This window comes from Vanessa tameamea, chromosome 13 (assembly GCF_037043105.1).
Source record: "Vanessa tameamea isolate UH-Manoa-2023 chromosome 13, ilVanTame1 primary haplotype, whole genome shotgun sequence".
In the NCBI taxonomy this organism is placed as follows: Eukaryota; Metazoa; Arthropoda; class Insecta; order Lepidoptera; family Nymphalidae; genus Vanessa; species Vanessa tameamea.
In genome coordinates this window covers 309,106-335,122 of record NC_087321.1, presented here as the reverse complement: position 1 = coordinate 335,122, position 26,017 = coordinate 309,106, and the positions used below count along the sequence as shown (strand labels likewise).

The 26,017-nt window shown below is 32.4% G+C and overlaps 2 protein-coding genes across 2 annotated transcripts in view; both read left to right on the top strand.

The window, feature by feature from the left end:
* The window catches only part of LOC113397838 (uncharacterized), a 614,853-nt gene that overhangs the window by 574,019 nt on the left and 14,817 nt on the right, over positions 1-26,017 (top strand). The gene's annotated exons all lie outside the window — the stretch shown is intronic.
* LOC113397897 (putative inorganic phosphate cotransporter) lies at positions 1,727-14,725 on the top strand. Its single transcript, XM_026636424.2, has 11 exons — positions 1,727-1,782; positions 5,755-5,879; positions 8,614-8,793; positions 9,015-9,153; positions 10,361-10,581; positions 11,252-11,401; positions 11,989-12,121; positions 12,899-13,023; positions 13,310-13,429; positions 14,051-14,213; positions 14,521-14,725. The coding sequence occupies exons 1-10, from the start codon at positions 1,749-1,751 to the stop codon at positions 14,210-14,212; spliced, it is 1,389 nt and encodes a 462-aa protein (XP_026492209.2). The 5' UTR covers positions 1,727-1,748; the 3' UTR covers position 14,213; positions 14,521-14,725.

The following is a 26,017-nucleotide window of genomic DNA, read 5'->3' as shown; positions in this document are numbered from 1 at the left end:
TAATTATCTAAGTAAGAATTAATAATATATTGAAAATGTGTTCGCAAATAATATATAGTTTTTTAATAATAAGTAACAATATTTATTATAAGTTACGCTATGTCAAAAGATAAACACTTGCTGTCGCAGAATCTTTAGTCTTTTTTAAGACCTACTCGTACGATATGTTTGTAAAATGTTTTGAGGTAGTAGGAGACTATTTGTGTACGAAAGCAGTTTTTTTTTCATAAATCACCGTTATAGTTCAACTAGTTTATACAAAATATTTACATGCATTTCTTTTTAGTTTATCGCTCTTTCTATTTACTCAAAATCGTATCAAAATTCCTTGAGTGGTTTAGAAGAAGAAAGCGGAGACAAAGACAGGAAAATAAAGAGACTTTGTTTTTAATAATTTATAGTTATTTCATAATTAAAATGGCCGAAAAGAGTAACTACTGAATTTCCTGCCAGCACTTCTCAGTTGGAACTACTTTCCAAACCGATGGTAGCTTTAAATTTAATTCAACAAAAGTGGTTTTATGAGCCACTTGAATAAATAATATTTTAATTTTAATACAATATGTATACGAGTATTTTATCAACATACGTGATATTTTGTCTTTTGTTTTCAGCCTTGTGTATAAGAAAATAATGTGTCATATGATATTTTTTAAAGCACTCAAGTGCAATAGGGCAGTAACCCGACACGACCGGAGAATAATCAGACGCATGACCAACGACCTTACTCGCTTCTCATGGTAGTATTACAACTAGGTAACTTCTGCTTAAAATATTAAACCTCCCAATCTAGAGCATCGCAATTTGCAGCCTTACTAGCTAACTACTTAACCGAGCCAGTGAATACGAGTAAAAGCAATGTTACACTACCAAGACACGCACACATGTAAAAAATAGAATTCTTACATATGTGAGCAAGAATAAAATAACACATGTATACAACATGTTCTTTTATAAAACTTCGTAGTGTGTAAATGAAGATTAAAAAATCTTTCCGTGACATAACTACAGCCTCCCGTTATTGCTATTATTGCTAAGCATTCAATGTCAACATCTCGCGTGTTTCCTCAACGCTGATTTATAAATAAATTTCTACGTGACTAAAGACGTTTTAATAATATCAAAGAAATAATATTAAAAATGTTGTAAGGAACATCGAAATTGTTAAACATATTCTAGGTGGTAGGTTTTGTCTAAGTAGGTACCATTCGCACATCATTATAATATATTCTGTCGGTAAACAGTAATACTATAACAGTATTAATAATAGTGTTGTACATAATATTTTAGTTCCCAAGGTCGGAGGCGCATTGAAGAGATCGTTAATTTTTCATAGTGCGTTGGTCGCCATTTACCATAGTGGCGGATTTGCCTGTCAGCCTACCAACTTTAAATAAAATAAACCCCTAAATCGTATCGCTCGTGTATCTCTATTGGCTCAATCAAACCGTAACATCTCGTGTGTCGTAACCCGGGTGGTCAAAGCCCTACCACTGGTAGCGTATCACCACAAATCAAGTACAGATTATCGTCTGTTATCAAGTTATCGGATATTAATCTCGTGCGAGATCATTCTTGTAACAATACAGTGTACTAAGGAAAAATGTTACGACAATAGAGTTAAGACTTAGTGTCCGTGTAGAGCGCACGCGCTGTGTTATTTACCTTATTCTTTTTTTAAATATCGATCTTTATTTTTGTAATTAATTTTAAAACAAATATTAAGTGTATTTTTTTTTTATTTAAAAATGGCGGACGAAGATGTTACTGTTAAAAAAACGAGTGAGTTTTGTATTATTTTATTATTGAATTAAGCGTTCAATTATAGGAATTATACTTAACATTACAAATTATGCTTGCATAATAGAATTATTCAAGAACGGTTCATGGAAATGGATTCAAATTAAATGATTATGTTGTGTATTATACATATTGTGGTTTTTTTTTTCTTTAAAGAGTTTGCTTGGCTGCAGGGTTTTGTGCGAGCCTGTCTGGACACGTAACAAAACATAAAGTTGTTGTATTTCAGTTTAAAGAATGTGTGAGTCAGTGTCCATAAGATCTTAGTTCCCGATGTTGATGAAGCATAGACAATATAGAGGATGGATAATAATTAAAGCTAGTTAGTTAGTTTGCCAATTGGCAATCCACTAATTTATATTCAGATATTTTTAATATACTACCCTTAGGGCTGATTTCAAAAGAAGAAATATAACCAATATTTAAAATTCAGAGATAAACTCAGTTATTAAAAAGATTCAGTTATTAATTTCCTCAATCAAAATAACTACAGTGGGAAACCCAAGTTGTAAAGTGTACATTGTAAGTAGCTTCATAAATAATGCTATGAAGTAAAACATCGTGAAGAAGCCTACATATGTCGGATGAATGTATGGCACATGTGTCGACCAACTGGAATCGAGCATCTTGGTTGAATATGCTCCGAAATTTCTCTCAAAAGGAGAGGAGGCTTTGGTCCAGTGGCTACAGCTACAAGCCGTTGCAAAACCAATAGTATTTTGTCTTAGAAGTTCATGAATTTTTGTTGTCCTTTGAAGATTAATTGGAATGGAACAAATCTTTGTGTATAAAAATCTTCTGTTCTGACCGCTAGTTCTCTTGAACGTGAACAAGATCCTGTTCTTCAATCTAATCAAACTTTCAAACCACCTTCTTCACAATAATAATTCGAAAGAGAATAAAACCGTGTAACGAAACAAGTTAATCTGTATTCTTCATATTTATATTTGAGTGCCGATGACACGTTTCTTATAGTTTATTTACTTACGTAAGAATCATAAACCGTTTTTTAACATCAGCCACCAAAACTACACTGGCTTACTCAGCCAATCAGAACATAAAAGATCAAATCCGTATACATTGAAAATTATTATAAGTGTCTAAGATTATATGGATGATGAAAACGTGTCCAATATACATTTTTTTTGCAATTTTACTTGATATTAAAACACTCCGTGACGTGGTAGTTTTGAAGCACTTAAAAAATACTCGATTGTAAATCTATTAGAAATAAGATATATTTTGTTATCACTGACGGAAATTTAACCATAGGCTCGTAACAATGATAGATACAGATGGTATCTGAGATGATAATGCCAAAAGCAGATGGAACGCATGGAACTTTAAGCAAATTCCTGTACCCTACACAAGATAGCTTGATCTTTTAGACAGATGTATTTTTTCTGATCGACATAACTTTGCAATGACGAACATATTATTTTCTTAGTTTAATGATTTTAAAAATTGTAAAAATATTTTTAAAAAAATACATGTAATACAAAAGTTCCTAAAGATTCAAGCGTTATCCGAAAATTTTAAGACTTTTTCTATTATTTATTATTGCTTCAAAGTAAAATTTAAATAGAAACACTGAAAATAATAGGCGCTTGTACAATGTTACATCGGTCGAAATGTTATATACAATATAATTATTAACATTTTGAAGCAGGAATTTTTTGTTATTTTACAAGTTTTTATGTTTATCTGTATTTGTGTTTTATGCGAATATTAACATAACGGTAGACATGTAAATGTGATACTTAAAAACTTTAGAGATTCTAAAACTACTTTTTTATAGTATGAGTGTTTGTTTCAAGTATAATCCTTAGGGGCTTTGCCTATTAAATTTTGTTTGGGGGTGAAAAAACGCTGTGTCTTCCTCCTTTGAAAGTTAAATCAATGATGACAATAGGAGAGAGAGCATTGACAGCGCACTATACAACGTTCATGGGATTGTATAACATATGTAGTCATCCAACTGTTTGTATTACGACTTAGAGCTCGGATTTCGTTTCCATCGGTTTGAGATTCCAAGTAAAAATTAACCAAAATTAAGTTTAGATATCAGCCAGGGTAAAATCAATTAATTTTTAAATAAAATATACGTAACAAATATTATCTAACATGTATTTTTTGTTGTCTTGACTTGTAGTCGTGACACGCACACTAAGACATCTTGCACTAAGCACGCGCCGGTTACTCAATAATATATGTTGATAATAATTTTACGTGCAGCGCACCTTTGTGAGTGAACATGATTTTACATTATAATCCAGTATTTAGTAGTTAGGAAATATGTTCTTGAGGTGTACCTAATACCTCCTTTAAAAAATATATCAATAATTTCAGAAGATATATTTGACACACTTTTAAGATATATTTTTATCCGTCAATGTTATTATCTTTATCGCTGATTTGAACAAGTTCAACTGAATCGAGATAGCTGGTGGTACAGATGCGTCAAATCATAAATGTATGTTAATATGATTAAAGGAAAATGACCGAGTTATATAATTTAAAAAAAAATTCTTGTATTAAATTAATATTTGCCACTACAAACTATCTAAAGAGATATTATATATCCTTTGCCTGATAAATTAATTCAAAAATACGAGGCTTTTAAATCAATCGAAGCCTCAATTGACCTTTCAACCGAAGATTGATACTAAAACTGATCGGCGAATTAGTTTGAATATTAAAGCTACTGAGTTTCTTGCCGGTTTTACTCGGTAGAATCTACATTCCGAACCGGTGGTAGCTTTACTTAATATGGTTTGTTAAATGACGATTCAAAAGTGCTTGCAAAAGTCCAAAATATTATGTAAGTCTGTAGAATGTTTGCTTAGTAGCGCATTGGTGATTTAAGAATTTTCAATATTTGTTACAGCACCAAGGTCTATGGACGGTGGTAACCATTTACCATCAAGTGGCATATTTGTCCGTTCACCTATTTCATAAAAGTCTCAACAGTTATCATTGGGCTCTTGTGTAATAACAGTCATTGTTGTTTACAGTGCGTTTTTTAAAAAAAAATTATTAGTACTTATAGATACTTCAATGTATATTTGTTATACAAAATTTTGAACATTCACAGTTTCTACTATGAATTTATCTTTATCAATATTTACCTGAATAGAGTTGTCTATCGTTGTCCTGATATGTAAGGATATATTTCGTTAGTAATAGCTGAGTGTTTAAGTCGTATGCATAATATGTCAGGAGGCTCATTATGCTCATCAGACGTATGATTGCATTTTAATGGAGCTGAAAACAATGGAAGCTTCATCAACATCATATTTTACGAGAGTATAATGAACTGAGAGTGATTGATCGTTAGTTGAATATTCAGAGTCTAGATGTTCAGTGAGTACAACAGATACGAAACGAAGTTCTTGGATTCGTATCCGATGCTGTTTCTTCGTTACAATATTTTGCAAGATACAATGCTTTGAAGTCTTCAGTAACGGCGTGTGAATGTTCCACTGTATATGAATGTTTAATCCTGAAACTTAGATTGTGATGCTTCCTGGTAGTTAAGATTCGGTGGCACAACTAAAATAACATTAAAACAAATTAAAAACACTTCAAAGTCGCCGACATAAAATATATATAAGAAAAATATAATGTCAGCTGAGTTGAAGCCTCATCTCCCTAAGGAATACTTTGAGCTTTTTAAACCACGCAGTTCCAAAGCGAATATGACACAAAAGTGACCGAAATATCAGATACTCGCCGTTATAATGAAAGTTTCCTGACGATGTTTACCTTCACTACCGCGCACGAGATGAATTATAAACACGAAATAACTACGTTGAAAGTGAAAATTGCTTGCCGTAAATATACAACCCTCAATAGTTCGCAGCGCGTCTGTATCGCTGAGGAAAATTTCAGTATAATCTACTTCGCTAATGGTTCTAGCGATTTCTTATTATTAATGTAATGTATTTTTTATAGCGAAACTACTTGGAGTACGTCATCTTCAGGCGGTGCTGCTTTTTTTTGCAATGCTCATCGCATTTTCGATGCGAGTCAACATAAGCATGGCAATCGTCGCTATGACGGATACCACTCAAGAAAACGTAAGTAAAATATATATGAATCTAACAATATATGACTCTAACAGTACTCAGTGTTCCTGTTTAGCGGTAGGTCGAATTTACGATAAGTATTACTCACTTAACAAGCTGACTTGCACTTTCTGCAAGCTAGTTAGGTATTCTAGTAATTATTGTGTAAGCTAAAATTATTGAATTGTGTAATATTACAATAAAAAAGTTTAATATTATAATTGCTGCCCGGACAAGAAATTAAGTCATATATACAATCTCCTATAAATATATAAATTATGTCTATATTCATAAAATCGACAATTTGGCCAAAAATATCATTGTAAAATAACATAAGATGGAACGCAAATTAGTCATGAGAGCCTTGTTACAGTATTTTATAAGCAAGTGGACTGTGGAGGCTGTGATTTAGGCTAGGGATGTCAATTATTATTTTTTAACTTGGAGAGTCCATCTTCATACTTCTAAGCAGTTTTGTTTATATTCATAGCCACTGTAAATGTCTCACTGTTAGGTAAGATTATCTAATGTTGAGGTTTTGGGAGCTAATTACACCACACGACCCGATTGTAAGTCGGTGATTATATACTATAGAGTCTAATCCAGCATATGTTGAATTTTTCACGTTTTCTTAACTTCTGCGCATACAATCATTACATATTATAAAACAAAGTCGCTTACGGCTGTCCGTTTGTCCCTGTGTATGCTTAGATCTATAAAATGACGCAACGGATTTTGATGCGGGTTTTTTTAACACATAGTATGTATGATTCAAGAGGAAGATTTGTATTTATAATAAATGCAGTAGAGAAACAGTGATAATATTTGAAGTTTCTAATGTGAGGTCGTAAATAAAAACATTTTTTTGCGCTTACATTGCAAACGCTGACTGAACCCTACAAGATAGACAAAAATAATGTACTACAGTATTACCTATACACCTTAAAAAGGTCTACAACAAAGTAAACGATGGCATATGTCTATCTTTTAGGGATAACCCACAAAAACTATTTTTTAATCCTTTACTTTTTAAATTTTTTTGAAGCGATTTTAAGCAATACAAAATTAATCCTTATCTAATTAAATACCTTAAATAGGTACATTGTGCATTGAATAAAGATCAATATGGCTGTTTACAGCATGTTATTTAAATTAATATTTTTGATATAACAGATTTAAAACACAGGCACATAGCGGTTAGTATTCTCTAATGACTGAAAAACTGTGAACGTTGTACATAAAGAGATTCTGTAATATATTTAGTATGAGCATTGCACTCGTGCGAAGCCGGGGCGGGTCGCTAGTAATTTATAAATACATGACTCACTGTTCCACGACCTGATGCCCATGCAGTCTTCAATTAAGATCATTGAGCCATCTCGGCTTATTTATCTATTTTACAATAACATACATTTACGTAAATCGATAAAGATATATTTCAACATTTCACTTCACAAACGTGACATTTAAGATAACGGCCCAATAAAAATCAACATTAACGATAAGGGCAAATCAAACACTTGTAAATTTGATTGATTTCAATCCTATAGACGATTCCACAAGATATACCATTTGATTTCTGTCAAGGAAAAGTCGTCACAGGAAAATACATAACACGTGAATTATTCAGAGCCATCTGTTCCAAAGTACCAAAAACTGATATTGGTAATGCAAGATATACAAACCACTGCATTTAAAAATTCCAATCAACCATGGGATCGAAATTGAAATTTTACTGGTATCAAAAGTGAGACACGTTGAGTCATTATAAATACAAGGGATCTATAACATCTTAATGACCATGAAAGGAATGGTTAATGTTTCTTACAGTCGTAATGCCTATGGGTAATGGTCACGTATCATCAGATCACCCATTTACAATTCTACCTGTTATTCTTGAATGAGAAAAATACAGTAATACCGGTTAGAAACATATATTTTTATTTTAATCTCGGGGTCTAAACCAGGGTTCGAAAAAATCCGATTTTTATAATATATATCAAAAATCCGATTTTTTTATATATATCCGATATATATCTGATATATAATATATCCAGGCTAAGAAAACGAAACTAATTTCATTCTGTAAACACTTAAAAATGCTAAAGGAATTTGTAAAATAATACAAGTGCCGAAATATCACATTTTTTATTAAAAAAAAGTAACAAAAGAATTAGTGTCTATCTATTTGAGAAAGAAAATTTTAATGAAAACTTAAAAAACAAGTACTTTTTATTATTATATCTTCATTTGTTTGTGAGATAAATCAACTAATTTTATTTTAATATTCATTTGTAATCGACTAACCATAAAAAGTAATCATTCAGAGTCAGGCCTTGAGCATAGATCTATGAGTGTTGTTCTGAAGATAGGAAAAAATCAATTGATATATATCAAGATATATATCCGCGAACCTTGGTCTAAACATTAATCAAAAATTTTCATTTGATTTAAAGAGTAGTTTAAGTATTTTTAGCTGATAAAGAGAATATCAGTGCTATCTCGTAACATCTCATTCCGTAAATTTATCGTAAAATGTTGAAAGACACTTCGGTGATATACAATTTTGACGCTTATGTCTTTTTAATTTTATAACTAATTATTGCATATCAATTTATTCCATATTAAAAGTTATTGTTTTTTTAGAAGGATAGTGTCGTAAAAGCAACAATAACAATGGAATTAAACTTAAATTGTTTTTTTTTAGTTATACCTTTAATAACCTATATTTGATGTTTTCTATTAGTCATTTGACTGGAGTATGCAGACCCAGAGCGTGATATTATCATCCTTCTTCTGGGGCTACGTGATACTTCAAATCCCTGGTGGTGAGCTGGCTGCCAAGTTCGGAGGAATGGTATTGATCATTATATGCGTCGGAGTTAATTCTGTTGTATCGCTGTTAATACCGACGGCATCATATTATGTGAGTATCAGTTATGGAAAGAAATAAATAAAATTTTGGAGTACAATAATGTTAATGTCGCCATACGCTGAGATTATATCGTTTTTACATCTCAAGGTATACAGATCTAAACGATCAGATAACTGCACAAATTATCATGTTATTTAATGTCAATAACAATTTCCAATTAAAATAAATTTTCGATTTTGTCAATGGACTTTAATTCAGTGATTGATTTTAAGGGTGGATGGCAAATCGTGTGTGCCTGCCGCGTACTACAGGGACTCTCTCAAGGGTTTCTTTATCCTTCAGTTCACAACCTGATTGGAAAATGGGTGCCGTTGGAAGAGAAGAGCAGATTGGGCACTTTGATTTACGCTGGTGAGTTTTTATTGGTCTTTTAAAACAATTTCAGTAAAATAAATATATTTAATTTTAATATATATTCTATACACAAAATCTCATTGGATTTGTTTTTTATCGTTAATATTTATATACCGAATCTAACATTTGAAAAATTTCATAGCGATTATTAACGGTATAATCGACAATCATGATGACAAACCGTGACGATCAACAGCAGAAGCAAATATATTTTTTTATGTTTTGTGTTTTATTACTATTGTGTTAAATTTAAATTACATTTGATTATTGAACGTTGCATCTTACAGTTACCAAACGCAAAACTTCAATTTCCGTAACTATGAGATAACTAATTAATGTTATTTTGTAATTTATTTAATCAATTCCAATTTCACTGTTACGTCGACGACTTAATTAGTGTTTTTCAATCATTTTAAAAAGACATTGATTGATATTTCATTCTTCAATCTACATAATTAATTAGCATTTATTTAGTTTAATCTCTTATGTAAATATTTATTACTTAGAAGGCGGCTGGTTGTATGGTTAGTTTGTTAGTGTGCTCTTTTCTATTGATTTCTGAGTATGTTATTTTAGAGATTTATAGTAACTTTGTGCTAGCACGTCTTTGCTTGAGAACTGCCATTTTCGATGCGTCGTTCATGACACTGTGGATTATATTTGAAGCACTTTTTTATTTTATCTTATTTTCATTAGGTCAACCAACAATAGATACAATATTAGATCCAAAATAAAAAATAAATTACATTTCAAAATTGTCAAGGCAAAAGTTCTACTACTTACAGATAGTCTCACCATGCAATACCATAATACACAATGTATGTATTGAAAATATAAATTAAGATAAGCAATAATTAAAAATAAGAAGTATTTTACATTTTTTAACTATTATTTAATAAATAATAATTAATAAAACCAATAAGATAAACTATAAAATTAGAATTAAGCACAAATAAAATTCTTTATTTTTCGATTGAACTGAGGGCGACTATCGTGACATCTGTTTAAATCTTTTATTTGAATACTGATGTCTAACAATGATAATCTCGCTATGATGGAATTTTTTCATACTTGCGTTCTATATAATCTGGTATAAAAAATGACTCATATTACGGGACGTAATGTGAGGGACGTTTAAGTAAAATTTTCATAAAAGTTCCGGACAGTCAACATAATTGTTAAATAAATTATATTATTGTTATAGGTGCACAACTAGGAACAGCTCTCCAACTTATGGCTGCAGGATTCATAGCTGATTACTGGGGATGGCCAGCAATTTTCTACATCGTTGGTGGCCTAGGTCTTATCTGGATGGTCGCCTATGTCTTCCTCGGAGCTGCCTCACCAAGAGATTCTAAGATGATTGGGGAAGAGGAAAGAAATTTCATAGAGAGCTCATTGGGTCATGTCGGCAGGGATCAAAAGGTATAAAAAACAAGCAATTATAAATAAACATTACCACAAATTGAGATTGCGTTAAAAACAAGATACCAGTTTGTAAATGTCTTCTATGCCAAACACGAGATAAAATGTAAATTTAGCATATGAAAATTTACCTTGAACCTGTAACTGTCGGTTTAGATTTACTGGCTCTAGCCACAGCACGAATGTCTGTATTTAAAAAGAGGTTTTATTAAATTATCAAATTCAGAAAACAACTGAGCAATAACATTGATCTATGACTTTGCATTGTTTTTAAAATTTTACATTCTATTCTGAGTATATTTGCTTTATTCACTATTGGTACAGTAAAACACAAGAGCCATTTGATTTATAAAGATAACAATACCACACTATGACTTTTGATTAAAAAAATATATATTAAATGCACACGTACAAATGATTGCGCTTGCGTTGGAGTAGGGACCACCATCTCACCATATAGTCTATCATATCATTTGAAGGGTGAGTGAGCCAGTGTACAGGCAAGAGGAACATAACAATTTTGTTCCTGGGGTTAGTGCGTATTGTTGTGCTGGTTTGTATGGTTAATATTACAGTACAGTTACATTGCCTTGGTGACAACTTCTTGTCTAAGAAACTCATTTTCCAATCTGTAAATTTTATTCAAAAAAAGAACTGATGCTCATTTCAGAAACTACCGACTCCGTGGAAAGATATATTTACGTCTTTATCATTTTTCGCTTTGATCATTGTCCATTGCGGGCAGAACTGGGGTTTCTGGACGTTGATGACTGAATTACCTTCGTACATGAAACAGGTTCTGGGTGTGGATATTAAATCAGTAAGTATTGTTTAAGTTTGTTAAGCCGAGATGGCCCAGTGGTTAGAACGCGTGCATCCTTAACCTTTTGTTACTTTTATGGTAATTGATCATATAGTGACGAAGGATATTTATCGGAAACTAATATAGGAACGTCTATTTTTCCATGCAATTTTTTTATCGTCTGTTATTTATATGGAGTGCAATAAAGTATTTAAATAAATAAGTAAATACATTACATATAAAAATATATAAATATATAGATGATAAAAAAGTGTAGAGATTAACTCTACTTAAGGTCGTTGACTTCCAGGCAGGATATATAACATACATATATAATTGTCATTAACTAACATGACTGTATTTTTAGATGTTCAAAAAGAGTAACTACTGAGTTTCTTGCCGGTTCTTCTCGGTAGAATCTACATTCCGAACCGGTGGTTGCTTTACTTAGTATGTTTGTTAAATGAAACAAAGTGCTTGTAAAAGCCTACTCGAATAAAGTATATTTTGATTTTGATTTTTTGATATTGTGCTAACCTAATCATCGTACAATTTCATATATGTGTGTAGGTTTTAGAGAGTTTATATGCTAATATTGATTGTAGAACGGTGTCATGTCGGCGTTGCCATACTTGGCAATGTATCTGCTCAGTTTCCCAATCGGTTTCATGTCGGATTATATTTTGAAGAAAAAATGGTTGACAATCACTGCCTGCAGGAAATTATCCAATTCTCTTGGTAAGTATCAGCCTGTGCTAGTCCTCAAACGACCTCCTCATATTTTAAAAAGGATATTTGCTTATTTATGTTTCAGCAACCTTGATCAATGAGGGTTAATGAACAGTTACAGTTTGATGTAACGTGTTCAATGGTTTTATATGAAATTATTTACCGGAATCTTCATTTCATGAATTTCCCAGTAAAGATCTCAGACTTAATTATGTTGACTGTTATATTTAATCACAGATTTCTGTTAAACATAATATTATATTACGAGTATCTATTCAACTTGAAATTCACTGAAGTGCAAAGACACTCAGTTACCCAGTGTTGTTATATAATTATTATAGAACACTAACTGTTACCGTTAAGTGACAGACCATCACAATTTTTTATAGAAGATAATGAGAACTAAAAAACCAGCAGCTCTGTTGAATATACTTCAGCAATATGATATTCTATTGACTAACAGTCTACTGGTTAGTTTATAAAGCTGCAGACCCTGATATCCAGAGTTCAAACGTTCATACCAATAAAGTATGATTGAATTTTTCATTCGAGAAATTGTTACTATATAGTAAATTTTTACTTCTGTGTCTTGGAAAGCTTATCAAATCGTTGGTCCTGCACCTGTTCTCTCTCTGTTCGTATCTGTTTCAATTGGATTATAAATCATAAATAAGCAATAGATATTATAATATCGCCCTCTCTCTCTCTCTCTCTGAGAAAGGCTGTAGCGACCGAAGTTGATTAAATGGACATCATAATCTTTAAAAACCTTCTTAATACTTTCAGGTCATTTTGGTCCAGCGATAGCTTTGATCGGCCTGTCGTATGTGCCAGCTGGTTCAGTGGCGTTAGCTGTCACGCTTTTGACTTGCGTTGTCGGTCTCAATGCTGGTCACTACACAGGTTTTATGGTAATATATTTTTGAAAATATTATAGTGGTTATATGTTGTATATTATATTAGCCAAACGCAGCAGTTTCCTAGTCTGATTCTCACGTTAATAATGTATTATCAAGATGATGCAAATACTTACTTATGATACTTGATGAACTTAGGCGTCTTAAAATAGCAGACGATTTTAGCACTTCTAACGACAATCTGTCAAATAATGATAAATAGTTTAGAATATACGCGGGAACAGAAGAACGTACATTGACTGCTGAAATCATAATTTGAAAAAACGTTGTTATGTTTTAGTTGGTTCACATCGATATGGCGCCAAACTTCGCGGGTACTCTAATGGGTATTACCAACTGCATTGCAAATATAATTTCCATCATCGCACCTCTTGCAGCTGGCGCCATCATTCAAGACGAGGTAACTAATTTTCATAGTAAGTAAAAGTAAAGGATTATAAGTTCGTTGGGATAAGACCTATATTTTCGGGGAGAGAGTTTGAGTCTCATTCCACCACGCTGTTCAATAGCGTGTCCTAATCATGCTGGCAGATTTTCATCCGAGAAATTTATCAGGATTTCTTGCTTCAACGCACTGGTCATTAACACAAATTAAGCACATACAAATTCATAGTGTGCAAAATATAAATCTTAAAATTTACGTATTCTAAATACCAGGCCATCTGGCTAATTTTTCAGACATATTTTTCAGATTTATATAAAAATAAGGACCAATAGCAACTCAGCAACAGTAAAGCTATTCGGTAATAACTTTGAATTTCACTGAACACAATGTAACTGAATCAAAATCAATAGTTAGCATTGTTGTGTTCTGGTTTAAAGAGTTAGTGAGCCAGTGGAAGGGTGTCTGTAACACCAAGGACAAAACTCTTAACTCTTATCTTATGGTTAATATATCTCACGGTGGAAATATCTATGAGTGGTCAGTCATAAGGTGGCCCATTTGCTTAATAATCTACATATTTTAATAATAAATTATTTTATTTCTAATATATAAAACATTATTTACTTAACGTTCCAGAATGATCCAAATGAGTGGCGTAAAGTATTTTACGTATCTTCAGGCATCTACATTGCTGCAAATATATTCTTCATAGTATTCGGCACATCTAAGACACAAGCATGGAATGAAACCACAGTTACCGAAGATGAAGAAAAAACTGAGAATAACACCAAATATTGAGGTAAATGAAAAATTGCTTTTGTTTGATGCAGACGAGCGATTAGACTTGACGGTCTGAAGAAGTCACTAATTTGGACAATCATATTAAGCTCATACACAATACAGGCGAGTAATATTAATTGTGTGTCGTTAGATAGACGCAGCGTGAATTAGCTTGTTGATTTTCTTGGTTAAATTTAGGTTCAGCACCGATGGTGATTGTATGTTTAATTTAATCTTCTTACAATTCATAATTGGTTATAGAAAACTTCAATAACGCGTGTTTTGATTTTGGTTGACGAATATCTCTTCTTTTTTCTCAATTTCAGATAAATAAAAGGAGACGAAACCATTTTATGCATTAATAAGCGCAGTACCTGATTGTATAGAAAAGGAGTTTACAGATTTTAAATACTTCTAGTCCAGACTTTAATTATACAATATTTGTGATGAGAATACTTGTAACTGCATAAATATATGTTTGTAAGTCTTTAAGTAATACCGATCGTTTCAAAATAATCTTACATAAGTACATAATAATCATTAAGCTAAGCTAAGCAGTAATTCCACTCGTGAAATGTTCTAAATAAGCTCACGGAAGTAGAACATTTTGTTGATTTACATGAAGATTTTCTTCCGACGATTTTCTTCGTATGCTGGTTTCCCGATAATGCACGATGAAATCTTCAACCACTGAACATGAATTATTTAAAAAACTAATCAAGCGAATGAAACCAATGAACCGTCACGTCTATGACGCTTATTATTTCAATATTAAAATTCTTAATTTTATTTCGTTGTATACATTTCTTTAAAATTCTATCTCAATTTACCATAAAGCGCTGGAAATTATGAGAAAATTATGTTAATGATATTTATCTTCATTTTTATTTCGTAGTTAATTTGCAGTTTTATGTTTAAACGGCTTTTATTTAAGAAACATTTTCAAAGTCTCAAAAATAATAATTGATTATTCAGTGTTTCGCAGCGATATATTAAAGTATTAAGAATTTTCTATCATAAATTGAAATCATGACGTACATAATATATTCAAATTGGGTAAATACTTATATGATAGAAAATGCTATATTTTCTTATAGTTTTGGCAATTTGTGAATTACATTGACATAATAAGCTGGGTATTAATATGGGGAAATTATTTTGTGTTCATATCTTGTAACTATGGGCGATAAGGCTTATGCTGAGGATATGCTCAGGCTCGTCCAGGTACCAAACACAAATTCACTGTATTGTAATGCTATCGGCAGTGATCGGCTGTTGTGAAGGTTAGTTATTCCATCCAAGTAAGTCAAGTTAATGATAATAAATAATTTTACACTAGTGAAGTTATGGCCCATCGACCATCTTATTATTTAATAAATAAATCTATTCATAAATTACACTATAGTATTGAAATTAGATGGAACTATTTTATTATATAAATAAATATTTAAGGAATACATATATTGTTTTAATACTTACCAACATTTTTAATTACATTACAGCGACTGATTTTTCTTTGGATGTCTCGAAAAAATATAATATTTTAGAATCTTAATATAAACTTTATAGTTAAATACTTTTGGTATTCGCGAGGTGTATTCCCGTGGGTTGCCTTTGCTGTTGGAATAAATAGTGAAAGAGCGAAATACCGTCTCATGGGACGTAACAGCCAAGATGGATTGCTATTTGACAATGAATGGTTTCTGGCACGGTGTGCACACGAAAATTAAATTTACGCGGCTCGTTATATCGTAATTTTATGTATTAAAATCTCCGAAACGTTCCGTATCTTCTGGTATAAGTTTGATATTCATCTCCTTAGTAGAGAGCCGATAAGCCGTTACAGTTAAAACGTCTCCTCATTTATTCGTATAGATGTATGTATGTGTTAATGTTAAACTATTTTTAAATAAATATAAGCAAATACTGTGACTTCCTTTTCGTTGACTTTGAACTTATTGATTTGGTTTTCACAGTATATAATTATATCGACACAATGGTTTCGTCTGTCATGCGATTACTATCTGTAGCTTGATATAATGAACAGCATCTCGTGGGTTGCCGTATTCAAAACTATTTACAATCTTGCAAAATAGTTGTGTTTTACCGTTCAGACTTTTTTTGTAACCATCAGATGCTTGCTAGAAACTACGCTTAGCAATCAAAATTGGTCCTGCATGTGTTCCTTTTTCGTATATGTTGTGTTGTCGTATATGTGTCCGATTGCCTTCTTATCAAATTGTCATTCAACCCAAGTCATTCAAGGTGCGTCAAAGTTTCTGTCAAACTATTAAAAAGAGTGTGCTTTTAGTTTGAGCATATACCATAAGGAGAAACCTATTAGTTTCCAAAAAAAATATCACATTTCGTCCAATACTTAGAAAGACTGACCTACAGACAAATAATATTTTCAAAAAATCCTACACCACTAAATGCCGAAAACAAAAACGTTTAGAAACAAAAATAGTTTTGCATTTAAATGTCCGACAGCTGGGTTAAGCGATTGCGGGTCGATTGATCATTAATCAGATTTTTATCCAACGTAAACAGGTTTCTTCATGATATTTTCTTTCTTGGCTGAGCAAGAGCTGAATTACAAACACAAATTAAGCAAATAAAAATTAAACTGTCTTATCCGTCTTGTATTTGCGGTCTCTTTCTTAGATTCGCATATTACAATAATACCATACCAAGACAGAGAGAGACAGAGCTAATACTGGCATAAAATATTTTCATTATCTGGTAACTGCATATAAAATACACTACCAAAAATACTACTTCTAATAACTATTACGTTCGTCACTAAGTGTAAAGTATTTCTTTTCCGTTAACAACTTGCATAAAAGTCGAATCAGATGAAGAAGAGAGAGACTGTTTTACATTTCAAAAGTGAAACGAAATTAAACTTAGTTTTTAATTAAGCAGCACAGACTTGCAAACGCTGAAAAGGAAGTTACATTGAATTACTGCAAATCGTACTTATTAATCGTACGCGTTCTAACCACTGGGCCATCTCGGCTCTATAAGCCTATATAGCCACAATAAGTTTATATAAATCAAGTATTACTAATTTTTTAATATGACATACAAGTAATAACAACAGAGGAACTCAAAACAATCTGAAATATATTGATGAAAAGTTATTCGTCCCGACTGTGTCAACAGGGTCATCGCACGCCTTCTGGTTCCAAGACAAACTATACAAAAAGAAAACATGAAAGGCGGACCAGTCGTTTATAGGAAGTTCAGAATACACACAGAATAATTACATGTACGTAAATAATTGTATTTGTTTGTATTGATGTAATTTTGTATGTTTTTATACCGTGTGTACATGACTTTGTTCGTTATTTGTGTATAATTATGATTTTCGGATTTAAAATAACTCAAACGTATTACGAATATAGTATGGAATTATTTTTGCTTTTTATTAGTTCCTTGTTTGATTTTGTGTAACACATTTCTTCTCATTTTCCTGCAATCATTGGCAGTCATTTCGCGAAAAGAGACGGAATTGTGTAGAAGAAGATTGGGGTAGCGCGCGCAATTTGATTTGACCAATCAGCGCACAGAGCGCTGACGTTGACCATCGAATGAATGCAACTCGTTTTCCGAGAGGATACAATGTTAATGTTGCTCATTGCCATTAGTCGAAATGTCAAGTATTCGACGTCCGACTACTGTAAGGCTCTTTTTATTTACTGTTAGCAGTGTACGTCCAATTCAAACGTAAACAGTCATCTGTCAAATTTGAGAAACCATGACGTCACATAATTACCGATCAATTGACTATGCCAGTTCTGCCTAGAGCTATATATTGCTGAATGTGATTTGATAAATTCAGAATATAATTTCGCAAGCCTCTTAGATAAAATAATGTTGAATTAAATAAACGAGACCACAATTCCGATCTGTCCTTCCATACCGGTAAGCTTCACGCATCACGTAATAAACTGGGTTCATTGCGTTGTTATAATAATTGATTGCAGTAAGAAATTATATTCGCAATCAGATGATGCAACAATATTTATTAATAAATAAGACGAAATTAACAAGTTACGGTTTTATCAGTGCTTTGAACTGCGTAAAGTCTAATTTTAAAGTAAACAATATTCAAATTTATCGATTGGAATTCGGCTGTTTTGGTAAAAATATAATACCAGCTTCATGGACCGAACACGCCTAAATCCACAAGGTATGTACTAATGTAACTAAACTTATACATACTAAATATGTTGTAAGTTGATATTCTGCCACCAAGCAGCAGTACTTGGTACTGTTGTGTTCCTGTTTGAGGGGTGAGTGAGCCAGTTTAACTACAGGCACAATGGACATAACATCTTAGTTCCCAAGGTTGGTGGCGTATTGGCGAAGTAAGGGATGGTTAATATTTCTAATAGTGCCAATGTCTATGGGCGTTAGTGAGCACTAAACATCAGTGACTCCCACAGATATGCATCCGATGAGCCTCCCCCCCACCTCTCCGTTAATGCGTTTTAAGTCAGCAGCAGCAAAATTAAATTTACTTGTAACTTTAAGTATGTCGCAGCATCTCTGCCTCGAGTATATTAAATTTAATTATTGCATTTAAAAATATATGTATGGTTGTTGGAAGAGAGTAAAAACTGAATTACTAGCTGGGTTCTCCAGATGGAATCTACATTCGAACCAGTGGTAGCTTTAAATTTAAATTCATCATGTAAAATAATTCAAAATTGCTCGAAAAGCAATACTTTGTATTGTTGTGATCCGCTGTGAGTCACAGTGTAACTACAGGCACTACACATGACATCTTGGCTCCCAAGGTTGGTTTTGCATCGGCGATGTGTGGAATCATTACATATTACATAACAACCACAGATAATTATAGAGGTTCTTTCAAAAGGTCTTTAAAAAGTCCGCGATGGTATATGTCTTCCTCATAGGGATAGCCCACAACAACCTTTTTTATCCCTTACTTTTTACGATAAATAATGACTTATTTTCGATGTAATTTTAAGCAATGCAGCATTAATACTTATCCAATTAAGCCTTAAATACGGCCCTATCAATATGGCCCTGGACAGTATGTAATTTAAATGAATATTTACGAAGATATTACAGATTTAAAAGGCAGTATAGCGGTGAGTATTGTCTAAAAACTGAAAAAACTGTGAACGTTGTAAGACATTCTGTGATATATTTATTTAGTGGCAGCATTGCATCCGTGCGAAGCCGGGGCGGGTCGCTAGTGGTCAATATGTCTTACAGTTTCAATATAGTGATAAATGGTCTATTATCCTGTCCTCCTAACTATTTTATGCAAACAAATAAAGTTGGGCTGTCACGCTGCAATAAAATATTTCTATGAATCAAAGAGTGAATGGCTAACGATGCTCAAGGCTTCGTCGTACAAGTTATCAAGTAAATACCGACAATAACATTGATAAAACCGAATTGTTTTACGATCTCAAAATAGAAATAAATGTTAGTGGTAAAGACACTGAAAGTTCAATATAAACATGGCGCCCACAAATTTATCTTTTCTGTCAAGATAACTCTTAAGTCGTGGTGTTAAGGATTGCTTAGTTCGGTTCGATGATATCACCGAGGGCACTTAAATTTGTTGATATTTCACGGTTTTGCAACGATAACCTTTACTGATATAACTTATCCTCTTTGCGAGGAGAACGCGCTGGCACAGAGAAGAGAGTAGAGATTATTGGTAGAAAAATAATTTTGGATGGCTGTTTTAATATCAAAATGAAAAACGAAAATATTTTTTGGCAATAAAAGAACTTAATTGTAGTTTAAAGAGTCACGTAACTGGTAAAAACCATAATAATTAGAATAAGAAAAATATTATGGCAAAATGCAAGAAAGACACGAAATTTTAAATAACGAAAAATATACATCAACTTTTTTGTGTTTGTTTGTGTGTTTTGAGTTCTCGTATTTGGCTTAAGTCGCACTAATTCATCACGCAGTAATCATTTGCTACTCCGGGCCACTACAGGTGTTATTTTCATATTCTAGAAAAAAAGTAGCTAGTTTTCAAGTGCTATAGTAATTAACTATTAAATTCACTTAAAATATTAATCAAATAATTATTTGACGATTATTTGGCGGTAACACTTCGTGCAAGCCCGTCTGAGTGCAAACCATCCGTTACTCGTCACTCTACCACGAAGTAGCAATAGTTTGTTTTACTGTGTTCGGGTTTGAAGGGCGAGTGAACCAGTGTACAGGCATGACTGTCATAACATTTCAGTACCCAAAATTGGTTGCACACTGATTGGATTAAAATTTCATACGGCGCCAACACATATGGGTAGTGGTGACCACTTACCATCGGGTGGCGCAATCGCGCGTCTATCGACGTCATAAAAAAACGATCACAACAAATAAAAACCAAGCAAACAATAACATTACTTCATATGTAAAATATGTTTTATAAGAAAATTGAACCAATAAAGTACTTAACTTGATTAAAATCACCGCAATTGCATGGTACGATATGATTACCAATTTTTATATTTTTTTTCCATAATTGTCTACATTGGTTTCGTACCCAAAGGGTAAAACGGGACCTTATTACTAACACTACGCTGTCTGTCCGTCCGTATGTCTCCCAACAGGCTGTATCGCAAGAACTACGATATTTTTGCCTATTTTTGCTCGATATTAATAAATGGCAACATGTAGGCACTTGAAATATTTATAAAATACTTAATTGTATATTTAATATAATAATAAAATGACATAAACAATAATACTAATGGTACGGAATCCTTCGTGCGCGAGTCCTACTCGCATTGGCCGGTTTTTTTATATTTGCGGAAACACGAATACGTGAACCAAAGGTAAACAATTACACTGAAACTAATAGGCATAAACACAACTTTGTATCGATATTAAGGATTAGTATCATTTTAATTTTTAATCCTTATTCTTTACAAATTTTATTAGATAGTTGTTAGAGACTTATCAGTGTAGTCATGAGTGCTGACGTCATCAAAATAATATAATCGAACTCCACGTATGTCAGTCTATTTTAAATTACCTAAAACGATCCTGCGCAACATTCGTCTTATAGATACAAAATGACTTTCATATCAACCCAGCTCTCACCGCGCTACTTATTATCCAAATTAAGCCACTTTCTATAAATTACGTTCACGAACAGAGTTTGGATGAATTAACTTTATTTACTTACAAAATCTAGAACATCAATCGATGACTACCGTAAAATATAGTGGAAAATATTTCTTACGTCATCATTTAATTCTAGATTTAATTAAACTATAAAGTAAAAGTAAACTATTAATCTCTCACTACTGCGCTAAGGCCTCCTATCCTTTTCGAAGAGAAGATATTTAAAGCTTCAATATCTTACTGTACTACACCACGCTGTTCCAGAGCTGCTTGGTAAATACAAATTTTATTTGCAGAACTTCATTGAAACTACCCAAATGCAGGTCTCTTAATATACTCAACTCACATATTGTGTGTATACACAAACTAAGCACATGAAAATTCAGTGCTAGCCTAGTTTGAACCCGCAACTTTCGTTTAAAATTCTCGTATTCAAACCACTACGCCACATCTGAAATGAGATTGCTTCTTACGATCTCATTATTGGATTATAGATTGGCGCGCAACAAGTTATTACTACGAATAAATTTATTACCTAATTCTCAGCGTCAGCAAACGTAGGTAGGTGTGTGTATAGATAGGGGGGATTTTATTAGTAAGGTAGTGGGCAGGATTTGGAGGGCTGAAGGTCGAGCTCAGTGTCTTGACACGGGTGAGGTCTATCCAGTCCTATTCAGTATAGAGTTCTGCAGTGGACTGATAAGAACTGATGATAATTATATGAGCAAAATACCACTCATCACGAGAAATCCAAAACTCCCGGTCCAATTTACTTGAAATTATTTATAGTTACTCCTGTGGCGACGTAGATGCTCACTAAGAATGGATTTTAGGAAATGTAACTTTAATTTTTTGTTGCTTTGTATGAATTTTACCGATATGAAGTCAGGACGGACAGATAGACTTTTCATATAAATAATTACAATTTTGATGAGCTGAGGGACACCAGTGATTTCTCACGGAATTCTCAAGAAAAGACTCAAGTCTCCTTAAATACATAAATACGTGTGCTTAATTTATGTTTAATTTTAATTTGTTTTAAATTAAAATGTATCTAAGCCGCAGTGAATAAGTGGTAGGTAGTATTTAACTAACGTGACTGTATTTTTAGAAGTTGAAAAAGTGTAACTACTGAGTTACTTCCCGGTGCTTCTCGGTAGAACGTACATTCCGAACCGGTGGTAGCTTTACTTAATATAGTGTGTGTTTTACTTAATATAATGACGATTCTAAAGTGCTTGTAAATCCTACTTGAATAAAGTATATTTTGATTTTGATTTTTGAATGAAGGGAGGCTTTTTCTAGGCTCAGGTTTGAAGGACTTAGAAAGGCTACCTGATGGTAAGTAGCTACCAAAGCGCAAATAAAATTAAACTGTAAGTAATGTTAATCACTTGACAACTCATAAAACTTGGGAACTAGGAAGCTGTCCTTTGTACCTGAAATTATATTGGCACACTCACCATTATATACGAAGTCCAAGAATACTAAGTTATGCTGCTTAAAATAAATGTTTTAAAGTTATTAAGCGAATATACACAGCTTAATGAGTTAAATAACCTCTCACACGAAAAAAAAGCCTTATTAACGAAAACAGCGCCGGATTATAAACATTTTTATATGTATGTTATTGTATGCCAATATACAATTTAAGCAATTTAATTTGCATAATATATTACTTGAGTAGATCTTGCATACTTTTAATAAAAACTCGATCAATGACAAATCTCAAGGTCATAAAAATGTTAAAATAATGTATACTTGTATAAGCGACTGAACTACAACATTTTCCAAAGGTTCCGTATTAGAATTATTACGTCGAAATGTTGTTTTATGCGTATATCCATCTTATCGCATGTAGTTACAATTGCATGTTTTCCATTTGTCCAAAATTTCGTAAGTATCTACGATATTTTTATTAGGAATATGTTTTTTCTTGTGTATTTATGTGTGTTTTTTATTGAACTAAATTTTATTGAATGTTTCATATTACAAAATAAACTGTATAAGCATAACATTATCAAGTCAGATGTAATTTAGTTTTTAAAGATGTTAAAAAAAATCATACCTACCTTTTATGGATTTTGACAATCCGATGAAAAAAGTTGGTCCCTCGTACATTGTACTTTGCTACTTATGGCTCTTGGTTGCTGGTGACGCAGTCAGACAAGATTTTCAGGCATTGTAAGAAATATTAGACATTTCTTACATATGAGTTTTCTTCGTCTATCATTACAGCTGTTTATTATCATTTTTTTAGTAATTTACAACCAGTCCAGTCTTCATGCTGCCTTGCACGGTTCGAACATACTTTGATTTTAAGCATCATATCGTTAAATAATAATAAAAATTAACGTTATTATATTTAATTTCTGACGGTTCATAAATTAAAATCATTTGTTTATAATACTTAAAAAAAAAAAGCATATTGTTCAATACAAGATTACATAGATAATAAAAAAGCGTGGAGCTAATATTTGTTGAGTTCCAGGCCGGATATATTATATACATAATATGTAATTGTATTTAACTAACATAACTCTGTATTTTAAACGTTGAAAAAGAGAAACTACTGAGCTCATTGTAGGTTCTTTTCGGTAAAATCTACATTCCGAATCGGTGGTAGCTTCACTTTATAAATTGACTATTCACAAGTCAAGTGCTTGTAAAAGCCTACTTGAATAAAGTATATTGTGATTTTCATTTTGAATATTTAAAAATAGAAACGACGCGTTTGTGTAGGTATAAAGACAATTCCCATTTTTAAACAGTTTTATACAAAATTTAGTCTCTGTTGATCGTTGAAGAGTCCGTTGAAACCTAGTCTGGGTATAGAAACAGGTCATGCTTATAATAAAAATGCAATGCTATATACATTTATACATATATATTTCAACTCCATTGAATGAGATTGATTTTAATTAAGTTTGCAAGGTAACCAAACAAAAAAACATTTCAAATTATATAATAGCTTGTAAAAATTGTTTGTAACACTTTTAAATAAACACACAGGTAAGTAAAAATTTGGGCCGGATCTGTCAGGTAGCTATTTTTAATAATAATAATAATATATAATTAAATCTTGCAGAATGACCATTCACAAGTTTTTGTCGTATCTAAAAATAGTTTAATTTGATTGATTGGATATCAACCGTAAAATTAAAATATGCAATTTATAAAATTAAATATTCTCACATAAAGAATTATAACTAAATTAAATATCATACACAATTTTGTTCGAGGTTACAATACGACCACAAAAAGTTTAGTGCGAATACGCTCCATGCCGGCTCTGGTCGTGTGAGGCGCGTTAATACAGCATCGTACCGATGTTGCTTACTCCAAAGTGGTAGGCGAGTGAGTGTGGTTTGTTTTGACATGAGATAATAATATCAAGTGAACATGGGCACCCTAACGGTCATAGAAAATATTAAACCGCGTAAGTTTGCAATGTTGATGCATATCAACACTTAATCATTAGATGTAATTATTCTTTATTTATTCAAATTAAGAATATTTTTAAGTGGTGTATCCTATTACGATTTACGTATATTATCTATTTGCTTGCGTCGTTCTCCTCTTTGGTGCAGATGCCAGCTTGTGCGACTGTCGATCGCGAGGGTTCAAATCCTAGATCGGGTTAATTGGGTTTTTATGTCATGATAATTATCATATATTAAGCTCAGAGTTAGGATACCTGACCCCTCTCCGATCGTCTAGGATTGTCTTCCATGGGACTTTGAGAGCTAGGGAATAGAGATTGCAGCTATAGTGACGTGACTATCGTATCGCCTTCGTCACTAGTGAAGTCAGTAGGACGTTTTATATAAGTATTTTATGTATTTTTAGTGAAAGCTGAACAAATATATAAATTGTTTGTTGTAACTATTTATTATTCAACTGAGCTAATAATACTAACGGCAAACGACCTGCTTGTATACATTATTATTATTAATTAATTTGTAAATACATCGTCGGCCATAGTTTCTTACACTTTAAAAGCTAAAAAGCGTTCTTGATTCTTCATCTAACCTTTTAAGCATTCGATCGAATGATGTCATAGACTTAAACAAGTCCAACCTGAAGTTCATTCAACGATCAAACTTACAAACGTTACCTCCCCACTCTTCCATCACCTCTATCGAATATATATCGAAGATCTAGATTATTGTAATACTAATATATAAATATTAACCTCACTATATATGTATTCATTTCGTTCACTTTCGTTTTTTAGTGTTTTTTTTCCTTAACATTTATTTTGTATATTATTGTTGTTGTTAAAAAATAGCAGCGGAATATTGTTCTGTAATAAAAAATCATGTATTTCTTAAAGGCCGGTTAGGAGCTTGCAAGCCTTCAGTGTTGCAATGTTTATGGGCGGTGGTAGTCATTTCCATCGGGTGAGGCTGAGGCCATTTTTTTTGTCCGTTATGCCAAAACAAACCGAATACCTTGCCCTTGGAAAGAATACTGATCCTACTTAATGATAGAAATTTGATCCTACTCCTCATTAGTACATGTCACTGATTGTAACACTTTTTTTTATGGCATAAATTGGCGGACGAGCATATGCAACACCTGATGGTAAGTGGTCACCACCGCCCATAGACAAAGGCGCTATAAGAAATATTAACCATTCAAACCTCTTTGGTGGAAGAATATAAGTTAAGTGGGTGATATCTACCC